Consider the following 12,648-nt stretch of genomic DNA (forward strand, 5'->3'; position numbering starts at 1 on the left):
TATCTTCAAAGGACTTTGGTCTTCAGAATACTTGTATCTCCAAAGGACTTCAGTCTTCAAGTGTGGTCAGAATGTTTGTATTGTCAAAGAACTTTGGTCTTCAGAATGCTTGTATCTCCAAAGGAATTCAGTCTTCAAACATGGTTAGCTTCAAGAGTCAAGAAGTCTTCTAATTGTAGAGAATTCCCTCTAAGTTCTCTAGAGTGTAGAATTGTTGACCCCTCCAAATGAGGAGAGCTTCTCTATTTATAGAGTTCACAGGTGGGCTTGGGCTTGGGCTTGGCCCTTGGGTTTGAGGAGATTGAATCTTCAGCTTGTAGGGTGTGAAGATACGGTCAGTTTGTTGAAATATTCTAATCATCAAAGCTTTAAATAGTTCAGATCTTCAGTTCTTCAGAATTTCAGTCTTCAAAACTTGAGAAGCTTCGGTCTTCAACACTTGAGAGCTTGAGTCTTGGATCTTAGGAGCTTAAATCTTCAGAGCTTTAATATGTCTTCTGATCTTCAGAGCTTTAGTGTCTTCTGATCTTCAGAGCTTTGATATGTCTTCTGATCTTTAGAGCTTTAGTATCTTCTGATCATCAAAGCTTTGGAGAAGTTATGTTCTTCAGATCCTTGGAGCTTCAGACTTCAGATAGATAATACCTCTATTTATAGAGGTTTCTCATGGGTTTTACATGGGCTTGGGCCTAAATGGGCTCAAATTGGGTTTGGGCCCATTTGTTGTTGGGCCGAAATACTGGGTTTGAGCTTAATCTTTAATTTAGCCCAAAATTTCACAATGGGTTTGAATTGGGTTGGGTCCGAGTGGCTTTAATTACTCGATCCAATTCAACTTATAATTTTTTAATAGACTCGGGCTTTCATTAATGATGTGGCAACTCATGATTCGCTGAAATTCCTCATTCAACAAAGATTTTAGAATAAGAAAGTACATATTATAGTATTGAATTCATCATAACGTCTAAAATTATTTTTTAAATTTGTAAATATGTTTAAAATAAAATTTGTCTTAAAGCTCATTAAAAATTGATATAAGATAGAAAAATAATACTTCTTATACTTTTGACAACCTAAACATAGTTTAATTAATCTAAGCATTACTTTTCTTCCCATGGGCGGGATATTGAAAATTTTCACTCATTGAACTTATAAAATATTTTTTTAGATTCTAAACTTTGTTATTTCTTTTATTTTAATAAATAAGTTTTTAAAATGTATTTTAACAAATACTTAAAATTAATATGTTAAAAAATCACATCAAATTTTATAAAAATGTTATTACACGATTTCCTATTGGGAATCTATCTTTAATGCTACATAAAAATCACTACTAAACCTAAAAACATCAAGAGGCATTTGGATTAAGGGAATTGAGATAGAAATAAGAGTGAGAATAGATAAAAAAAAAAAAAAAAATGCATTCTCTTGTTTGGTACAAGTTTTGAAGTTTTAGGCAAAGGAATAAGTTATTTCCAAGCATTTCTTATACCCATAGATGATATCCATCCAAAAGTATAGGTTTTCTTGATGTCCACTTTCTTCCTTATATTTTATTTTATATTATTAAAATTAATTAATATATGAATATTAAATTTATAATTTAGAAAATTAAATTTTAAATTATAATATTTAAATTTAACTACTCTAAATTCATAAATAAATAAATTAATTATATAATAAATCGTAAAGAACCGAGACATTAATACTATTAGTTCGTTAATAAATTATATATGTAGCTAATTAATTGTCATTATGATTAATATTTTATGAGTTTTTTTTTAACAATTACAATTAGTTTACCATTGGTTAATTATAATTCATTAATTTTTAATTACAAAATGTTACTTTTATTTTTTTAAACCAATTTTGATTGTTTTATTAATTAGCATCATATTTATATAAATTCATCAAATTGATATATCAAATTATATAATCAACTCACTTTAATTATAAACTACTCATTTTACAAATATTTGTAATTAATAATTCAATTATTTTTACTATTTGATAGTTAAATAATTAATTTTGCTCAAAACTTTGAATTGAATTTATTGTTTATCAATTAGTCTATCAAAATTTTATAGAAGTGTCCATGATTAATTTTATAAATAAAATCCAAAGTTAATTTGTTACATAAAATTTGATAACGTTCTCATGTACAAACAAACACAGTCATCTTTAGTTCACAGCAATTTTATTCCCAAACTTTTTATTTTCAGGTATACTTAATTCCTAGATATCTTTAAAACCTTAAACCAAATGTAAAACTATATTGAAATTCAATCTTGTACACATCACTTTTCAAATTTTCTATTATTTATTTAATTGCTTCCTTTTGAGTAAGACCAAATGACCTCATGAGTAAAATGAAATTCAATCTTGTACACATCACTTTTCAAATTTTCTATTATTTATTTAATTGCTTCCTTTTGAGTAAGACTATTATATATATATATATAATTCACAACTTTGTCTTTGATTTCAAAACTATCTCTATTCTTTCAAAAATTACTTCTTTGGCATTTCAATTGAAAAACATTGTGGTGGTGGCCTAGAGTTGTGTGACCCTAATTTTCACTTTAGTTCACCATCACACAATTACAAATGGTTTTTATTTTCATTTAATACTCTACAAATTTTTATTTAAAAGATATTTTTGGAACGTTTGCAAAAAGTTAAAAGTAATATTACATCTTTGGAAAGAATAGAAGTATTTTCAAAACAAAAGACAAAGTATAAATTTTTTAAAAAAATAATAATAATAATTTAGCCATCTAATAAAGTACAATATATGTGGTTGTGAAGATTTGAGTTTATAACCTTGAGGAGCAACTAGTAAGTGCTTGGATTGTTGAGTTATGCTTGTGTTAGCAATAATCAAACTCATTAACATAATTCAACAACTATAACATTTATTTTTCTCTTTCGGTCATACTTTATTTGATTATATCTTTTAAGCTTCAACAAGTGGACTAATCAATAACAAATGTTCTAGCTAGTCGAATGACATTATATTATCGACCAAGAGGAAAGTTCCAATGTCCATCTTTGAATTTCATTTAACTAAACAGAACTATTTGCAACCATTTGCAGATAGAAGTTCAAACCCTCACTAAATGGTACTAAAAAAAATAAAATTTGGAAAAAATGTCAGTTTATACCCCTAAACTTTGGTATTTTGATTAATTAAAACTCTAGACTCACAATTGTATCAATTAAATCCATGAATTGTTGTTAAGTACATCAATTTACTTTCTTCATTACGTTTTGGTTGGAAAAACGTGGCCTAATACTTCTATTTGTATCAATTGTTATTAAACTCCTAAACTTTTATTTATGTATCAATCTAGACTTAATTAGAATTTTATTTGAGAACTGTCTATGCTGATAAGTTGAGAATTGTCCATGCATCAATTCTGATCGTTCATTTTTTGTGAAACCGACATTTGAAGAAGTCTACAAATATGTTATTAATCATGAAAAATAATCTTAATCAATAGTCTAAATTGATTAGTTAATAAAAATTTAAAAGTTCAATTGATATAAATTATAAGTTTGATACAATGTTTTTCAAATAAAATAGTGTAAATTGGTACACATTTACAAAAATTCAAACTTTAAATTGATACAAACGCAGTATAAATTCTCATTTAAATATTCATGATAAGTAACATACAAAATGAATCAAATCAAATTGATTGTTGAATTTGAAAAAACTTGACCCAAAATTTGTTGTGCGTCATGAAATTCGGTAAAAAATTGAAGCATTTTCGTCTCGAATTCTTGCACAGTTTATGCTCCATTCACATGAGAGTGATTTTGAAATTGTTAAAGCCAACTCTATCATGTTCAAAATCACTTTCAACATATTTTTAATCATGCAAAATCAATTTAATATTAAATTATTTAAATTTTACACTTTTCGAGGTAAACTTATTATCAAATATGATTTAGAATGATTAAAAGCATATTTTGGAGTAGTTTTGAAAGTGATAAAAATGATTTTAACCATTTCAAACATCACTCCTAAACATGCACTATGCCTTCCTATGCAAAGCCGATTACTTCTTCATAAAATCCCCTCCTCTTTCTGCTTTTTCACCTAAATTCTTCTGATTTCTAGTGATTTCTACTCTCATCTTTCTTCTCTACCTGTCTTACTTTCTGGTTTTCTTTCTTTCTTTCTTTCTTTCTTCCTTTCTTTCGTTCTTATGAACCCACTAGCGATCTCCTTGATGTCAGTTGTGAAAGGGGTTCTTCATTTTCAACACTGACAACTCATGTTCGTAATTAACAAACCAATGCTCATCATTCCCGACACTGACACTAAGAAAATCCATTGGATTTAACCTCATGATGCCCATTTTCTTCAACCTCCTCAACTTGTATGGTGTCTGTATCAAGCGCATAGTCAGACCTTCTCATATCACAAATCAGCAGATCAAGCAGCTCATAGATCATTTCACATTTAGGATGTGCTTTCTCACAAACAAGAAATGTATGTACTTCATCTTTTACCTCAATCCAGCTACAACCTGGCTCCTTTTTCAAATTGTGAGATCTCATTGTTTGTCTCATCTTTGAGACTTGCTGCCACATGCCTGCATCAGCATAAACATTTGATAGAAGGGTGTAAGCAGCTGAGTCTTCTGGATCCAATTGCAAAAGTGAACCAGCCGCCTTTTCTGCAACTTCTACATTTCCCTGTATTTTGCAGATACTAAGTAGAGTTCTCCATATAATTGCATCTGCTTCAAATGGCATGTCCTGAATGAGTTTCAATGCTTCTCCTACTTGGCCTGATCTCCCTAGAATATCCACCATACATGAGTAGTGCTCAAGTTGGGGTTCTAAACCATAGACACTTGCCATTTTGTGAAAATAACATAAGCCCTTCTCAGCATTTCCCACGTGCGAACAAGCTCGGAGGACCGAAACAAAAGTTGCATGGTTTGGTTTCATATTCTCAAGGAGCATACGTTCAAAAAGCTCAAGGGCCATTTCCCCAAGACCGTGGTGGGCACATCCACAGATCATGGCATTCCATGTGACAGAATCTCGCTTGGGAGCTTTCTGAAACATAAGTAAAGAGTCGCGCATATTTCCGCATTTCGAGTACATGTCAACAAGGGTGCTGGCTATGTACACATCTGATTGCAATTCCAGCTTGATAATTTGTGCATGGATTTGCTTTCCTAGTCCAATAGTAGCCAAGTTAGCACAAGTATCCAGAACGGTTGCATAAGTGAAATTGTCAGGCTCAACACCCATTTCCAACATATGAGAGAAAAATCTTTGTGAATCTTCACTTTTCTTTTGCAATGAAAATCCTGAAATGATTGCATTCCATGAGACCATTGTTTGTTCTTCCAGCCGGTAATGGATCTTTTCTGCCTCTTCCATCATTCCACATTTGCAATACATATCAACAAGGGCACTTCCTACAAACATGTCAAGATCCATTCCAGATTTGATAATTCTTCCATGAACCTCCATGCCATGACTGAAAGCTTGCTGACCTGCACAAGCCTTTAAAACACTACCGTATGTGAACTCATCAGGTTCCATCTTTGAACGTAGCATTGTACCAAAATGTGAGAGTGTTTTCTCATCGCTTTCATTCTGCTCACAAGCTGTGATGATAGCATTCCAAGACACTGCATCCCTTATTTCCATTTCATCAAACAGGCAAGAAGCCTCCACTACAGCTCCACATTTGCCATACATATCCAAGATGGCGTTTGCAACACATATATTTGACGATAAATTAGACTTAATGGCTAATCCATGTAGCTGAAGGCCCTCAGAGTGCCCTTTGATCACTGCAGCTGCACTTAATGCACCAGAAAGAGATATTTCATCAAAACTGAAACTGGTCTTTTGCAACTGAAGAAATAGCTTTAGAGCTTGAAACCCTCGCTCATTTCGAGCATACCCAATTATCATGGCATTGTAAGATTGCAAGTTATGGTCTGGTAACAAGCTAAATAGCTTGTGGGCATCAGACATGTTGTCACACTTAGCATACATATCCATAGTAGCAGTTCCTACAACAACATCAGATCCAAAGTCAGCCTTTAATGCATGGCAATGCAACTGAGTACCTAATCTAGAGGCTGATAATCCTGCACAAGACCTAAAGACACTAGCATAAGTAGATTGACTCACCCCAATTCCCCTCCTTTGCATCTCTTTGAATAGTTTAAGACCCCTAACCAACTGATCATTCTGAACACAGCCTGCAATTGCAGCACTCCATGAAATCCAATTCTTATCTGGCAGTTCAGAGAAAACACAAAGTGAATCCTCTAATCTGTTACACTTTGCATACATATCCAGTAGAGCACTCCCTGTCACAACATCATAAGCAAAACCCATTTGCACTGCAATACAATGAATTTGAATGCCCAGAACCTGGTCTTCCAACAAAGAGCAAACTTTTAAAGAAACCGCCAGCGTAGTATGGTCAAACATAACTCCCGTTTCTCTCATTTTAAAAAAGATAGAAATCGACTTTTGTATGTCACCATTTTGCAAGTACCCAGAAATCAAAGAATTCCATGAAACCACATCTCCATGATGAGGCATGGAATCAAACACCGCCTGTGCAACCTCCATCTTTCCAGCCCCTGCACAGCCAAAAACCATGGTGTTCCAAGACACAATGTCCCTCTGTGGCATTTCCTCAAACACCTTAAACGCATACTCCAAAGCGCAACATTTGACATACATTTGGATTAAACAATTAGTTACAAACACAGTGGGTTCGAACCCAGATAGAATCATGTGAGCATGAGCTTCCTTACCTGGTTTTAGAGCTCTTCGGTTGGAGCATTCCTGAAATATATGAGAGAAAGTCTTCCTCGTAGATGAGATTGTTTGGGTTGTAGTGAAAGTTGAAGCTGTACACAATTGTAGAAGTTTGGTAGATGTTTTCAATGGCAGATATAAAATTCTTAAAGACGAAAAGCGAGAGAGAAAAGCCATCAACAATGGTACTCATGCTTTAGCGGGTGTTGGACCTTCGAACTTAAGCTTCAGTATCTCCTGTCATGGAGTTGTGGACGCACATTTGCAAGCTGCGCAACTTTAGGACATTATTTATTTTTCGTTCTTTCATTATTCTATTTTAGTTAAATACTACAACGGGATGAGAAAAATGGCTCTAAAGAATCTAATTCGAGGTCACATAAATTTAAAAATAAATTGGCTGGCCCATGTATCAAACTTGCGACCTTCGCGTTATTAGCACGACACTCTAACCAACTGAGCTAATAGGCCATTTACATTTACAATTTATTATTTTCTAAATTAAATCTTTATTCAAGGACTTCATCCTTAATTTTTGTAGATTCAAGAAAAATTCTAGACTATATATATCCCTAACTTTGAGAATCGTATCAACTAAAATACAAAACTAATAATTATATCAATTTAAACTGACTAGTAAAGACACCTTTGACCCTTCGCTTAGTAAACCCCTTTTCAAGCCTCCACAGAATTCCATTCACCCCAGTCCTTAGTAGTATTAACAAAAGAGAACAACCCTCATGTTGTTAATAGATAGAAAGCTTACCGCCCCTCCCTTTATAGTCACAACTGTTTTCATCGAAAAAAGTTTGTTTTTTGTCAAAGAAGCATGCTTAACATAGCCTATAGCGTAAAAGCATTCAATCCGCGTCTAAAATAAATGAAGGGTAAGGGCCCATATGCAGAATGCCTTCGTCGTTGGTATTCTTTTCGATCTCTACGCATTTCACCACTCCATCAAAAATTTCCTCTGCCCCTACCGCACTCCAGCTTGGTAGTTTCCACTGTCTGTCTATGATTGAGCCCTAGGATTTGACGACAGACTTAAAAAGCCATCTACAGACACTTTACGCCCAATCATTCCAGATAACGCTTGCATCCTCTATATTACCCCAGTTGCTGGCATAGAGTTATTCGATGCTTATTCCCCAGATATCGTCGTTGTTTCTTCTCCAGGAAAAGAAGTTCACGAGCCGTAGGCCTTCTACCTCCACCACCATGCTCCGTCAGGCTTTCGCCCATTGCTGAAAATTTTTCACTACTGCCTCTCGGTGACACCTGAAGATATAGGTGTAATGTAGGGTAGTCTCAATGAGATAAGAATTCCATTTGTGAAATGTAGGTTTCAGAAAAAGGAATCGAGGTTATGAGAGTAAGTGGAGTTGGGCGGGCTACTCTCCAGGTTTGACAATGCTTCACACCCAAAAAGAAGCGAGCTACGTCTGAGTTAAACTTGGAGATGGAAGTTTTCTTTCGTTTCTTGATGGTGAAGTAAGACTAAGCTCATGAGTTTATTATCCTAGTCCCTCGAGCTTTAATTTAATTTGTACCAAAAAAGGTGCACACGCACCCCACTACTTCTTCATTCAGAAGGGGGGGTGGGGGTAGATGGGACTTATTACTTCCCCTGGGTAAAAGGTGACCTACCCATAAAGTTATGGAAAGTTCAGTAGAATTCTGAAGAAAGACTGTTGGGGAAAAGGGTCAAACGTTTTGACTTTGTCTCTCGGGATCCACCATGGGTTAGGTTTGGGAGCCATGTGTGAAGGAATCTACTTCCTACAGAAGCGTGTGAACGCCTTGCATTTAGACATTCGTTTTTATGGAAACAAAAAATAGTAAAATAAAACATGCATTTGTAAGATAAACATTCAAACAAAACTATAAGCATGCTAGAAAAGAGGAAGAATAGAAGAAATTAAAACTCACCTTTGTTTATTCTTCTAGATTTTCTCTTCTGCTGTTATTAACGATCTTAAACTTCTCCTATGAAGAATGACACCATCAACAAATTTACCTTGCTATTATTTAGGATTCCAAAGAACTTGGAAGAGTGATCTCCAAGAACTTTTGAGGAGGAAAAGGGTAGAGAATTTTAGAGAGAAGTTAGAGAGAAAGTGGATGCTTGTATCAAAAAACTCCTTGCCCTAAATGGACTGTAGAAATATATTTATATGGAGAAGAGTTAACCTCTTCTCCAAGAATTTCCCTTTATACGCTTAGTACTCATAAATTAAATAACTCTTATTTAATTAAATGACACATTAATTAAATAACCATATATTAAATCCTATTTAATATACATTTATTTAATTATCATACATATCATATATTTATACTAACCTCCAATTTTCATTATTTTTTAATCAATTAATTAACTATTAATTAATCAATTAAATGATTATATTAAATCATATTTAATATGGGGTTAAATAACATATAAATATCACATATTTATATGTGTACATCTCTTTATGAATCAAATTCATATAAATCTAATATTTGAATCTTATTCAAATATATCTCTCTTACAAATTTGGATTATAGATCATATCTATAATTAACCATTATATATTAATCTCATTAATATAAAATTTCCTCATTTGATTTGAACAATTTAAATCATTCCTCATTACTACCCTTTTGTGATCTAACAAGGGACTTTATAGACCTACAGATTAGAAGTTTCAATGATATAAGATTAATTGATTAAACTCCTTAATCCAATTCATCAATATTTATTAACTACTGATCACTCCACTAAAGACCAGTTGTACTCTTCGCACTGTAGATATATTTCTGTGTCTATGGATATAACCAATCAACAGAGCGATGACCCTTCACAAATGCTCATAACTACAATTGGGTCAAAATACCGTTTTACCTCTGCAGTTATATCTAACTTCTTTAGTACCACTGATTCCTATAATGAACAAACAGTTTATAGTCTAACTATAAACTAACACCTCTCAAGCCAGTGAGAGGTTGAGGCATCATTGTTCAAGACCCTGAACCAGCTATTAAGGTTGTAATTTATCTACTTTTCCAAGGAATGGGAATGAGTGAATTCCATTTTATGTAACTGTGTTCCCAGCTCCCTAGTCAGACAAATCCCCAAAATGATAGGCTTATTGAGTCGACTATCATGGCCACTCTCACCTATATAGATCAAAGGGTTGTCATCATAAACAGGAGTTCACAACTCACTCAGGATTAAGGTCAAGTCTTCTATGGTCATCCTAGTGAAATATTAGTTTCTTTAAGTAATTGTGTTATAAAGAGAAACTAATTACTTCGTGGTCCAATCTATGTATAAACTTCTTTATATAGGATACCCCCACTCCCATGTCTTTATATGAATAATATGGTTCATATTGTTTGTAACACTTATTTCTCATGTAACAATTACAAGATGAGTCGTATCCGCAGTATTACCAAGATAAGGCACCCAACCTTCATCCATTTACTACAAACTTTTTAGGTTATTACTTGAATATAAACCACTTGTATGTCAACCACATACTATTCAAGTGACATCATATAACCTTGGATCTAAGTTTATTGAATTGAATTAATGTTGTCTAAATGTCAAATTAAATACCTTTGATTTTATTAGATCAATAATTTGTGTTAATAAAACTACAAACCACAAGATACACTAGATTTAGGACATCAATCTCAACAGTGTGATTGGTGACTATATCCCATTTCCTTGAGTTACATCCAGTCTCAGTTCTACTTCCAACTACCGAACCAACTTAAGATATGCTTATTGGGTTCTATGTATTAACGAGCAGGAATTGCCAAGTTATTTGTGCAAATTGGTATAATCCATGTAATCGCAAAAATCATCAAAATGCAAAAACTGACAATCAAAAGAACACTTTTTTTGTAATTCCTATGATGGAATTGGAGCTTATAGCCAGAAAAGGATCGATTTAAATATTCCTTTGTGGCTCCAATGACGACTAACTTTCTTAGTTGTATTAATTTATACCATCTATTATACTTCTTTTTAATAAACGCCACGTGAGACTTATAATTCTATTAACTAAACCCCCAAATTTTCATAAGTAAATCTATTCGAACTTTTAATCATGCTTTCCTTTGGAAATCGTCAATGCATCATCTCTAATCACCCATTTTGTTTTGACCGTAGAAGTCTATACATTTGTAAAAATGATGCATTCCTGATTTTTAATGGCAATCTTAATAAAATGATCTGAATTTATTAATTTATGATCATTTAGGAGTTCAGTTGAAACAATGTAATTATCACACAATATCTTTTGAACAAAACATAAAGGAGTGTGTAAATTGATATATTTTTAAAAAAATTTAGAGTTTAAATTGATACAAGTAAAATATTAAAATTTAAAATTAGATGAACCAATTGTAAATTTAATATTTTAAAGGACATGTTTTTATTAAATTATTGGATTTATATCAAGTAATATAGTATGGAATAGTTGTATATTTGAAATGAATGTAAACAATATCTAAAATATATCAACTATCTAAATAAAAACTTAAAAAATGTTGAAAATGACTTTTGGGCTTAGGCCCTTGGAAAAAGTTAAGGGGAGTGGGAAGCTTTGTCTCACATGGATAAATTTAGAATTGCCTAGAGGGTATAAATACCAAAGCATTTTAAATGAGAGTCCAAAGTATGTTGGTGGTGAAAGTATAACCCTTTCACCACATACGCGTCGTTGTCGTCATCATCTGTCTAGTAAGATGGGCGAGTTCGAGTGCATTGCACTTGTGGAAAAAAATAACTAAATTTTTATTACTTATTTATTTAATTATTTTTAAATAAAAATATTTTATTAATATTTTTGTTGGCTTTTTTTTTTGTCCATGATCGTTCATTCTTTACCATTTAATGACCATTCGTTTTTGGCCATTTGTGAATGTTGTATCAATGTTCATCTAACTGTTCATGTTCTTCTGACCGTTCATTTCCTCTTCTCCTCTACTATTTAACACAGATCAGACCTGAGAGAGGAGACACACAACTAAATTTTGTTCTTTTATTTTCTTCTAACTGTTCTTTTGTTTTGAGCAACCTTCTAATCGATTCTAGTCCATATTCCGGCGAGTGCACGCCTAAATTTGGAGGCTACGTTACCTTAGGAAGCAACCAGCATAGCAATCAGCACCGAGGTCATGCCGTAATTTCTTTCAAGGAAATGGTTTCTCCACGACGCAGCAACCCTTCTTGATATATGTTCTAACAATCTAAAAGCAATTATCCAGATATCGATCAAGAATGGTAAGATTCTCCCCGATTTGTCCAAGCTTGAACCACTGGACGAAACAAATTATCGTCGCTGATCTTAGAAATTATTGATCTTCTTAAGCAATTAGAGATTGATTATATCCTCACCATAGAAGCCCCTACTAATACCGAGAAGGTGACCACTGTCTCTGATCCAAAATCCTTCAAACAACCCTTTGATGTTTCTGATCAATCAAAGCAGTCCTCTTTGATTGATCCTAATATGTACGAGAAAGACAACAAAACAATTTGTTTCCATCTGCTGAGTCATATGATAGATTCGATGTTCGATCTGTTCATGGTTCAAAAGTCAGCAAAGGTAATTTGGAATACGTTGGAGTTCTAATATGAAGGAGATGATGTTGGCCACAAGAAGTACATCATCTATAAATGGCTACAATTTCATATGAAGGACGAGAAATCAGTAGTGGAGCAGATATATGAATATGAAAATTTGATGGCCAACGTTCTGACCGAGGGCATGAAAATGTGTGAAGTTCTCTAAGAAAATATACTACTTGTGAAATTTTCCCTATCCTAGAGCGACTACAGAA

At 33.2% G+C, this 12,648-nt stretch overlaps 1 protein-coding gene across 3 annotated transcripts; it reads right to left on the minus strand.

Annotated features, from left to right (window-relative positions):
* Nucleotides 1–3,872: 3,872 nt before the first annotated feature.
* On the minus strand, nucleotides 3,873–7,179 carry LOC120077493 (Pentatricopeptide repeat (PPR) superfamily protein). Of its 3 annotated transcripts, XM_039031398.2 has the most exons (3): nucleotides 7,026–7,176; nucleotides 6,810–6,905; nucleotides 3,873–6,696 (listed from the first exon to the last, which is right to left on the minus strand). In XM_039031398.2, exon 3 carries the CDS (start codon nucleotides 6,682–6,684, stop codon nucleotides 4,330–4,332), a length of 2,355 nt encoding a protein of 784 aa, XP_038887326.1. In that variant the 5' UTR covers nucleotides 6,685–6,696; nucleotides 6,810–6,905; nucleotides 7,026–7,176; the 3' UTR covers nucleotides 3,873–4,329. The 3 variants fall into 3 exon arrangements, with proteins under 3 accessions (XP_038887326.1, XP_038887324.1, XP_038887322.1); XM_039031396.2 differs by having other exon boundaries at nucleotides 3,873–6,905; XM_039031394.2 differs by having other exon boundaries at nucleotides 3,873–7,179.
* Nucleotides 7,180–12,648: the final 5,469 nt, after the last annotated feature.

The sequence above is a fragment of the Benincasa hispida genome, chromosome 5 (assembly GCF_027475165.1).
Source record: "Benincasa hispida cultivar pf3 chromosome 5, pf3_genome.v1.1, whole genome shotgun sequence".
In the NCBI taxonomy this organism is placed as follows: domain Eukaryota; kingdom Viridiplantae; phylum Streptophyta; class Magnoliopsida; order Cucurbitales; family Cucurbitaceae; genus Benincasa; species Benincasa hispida.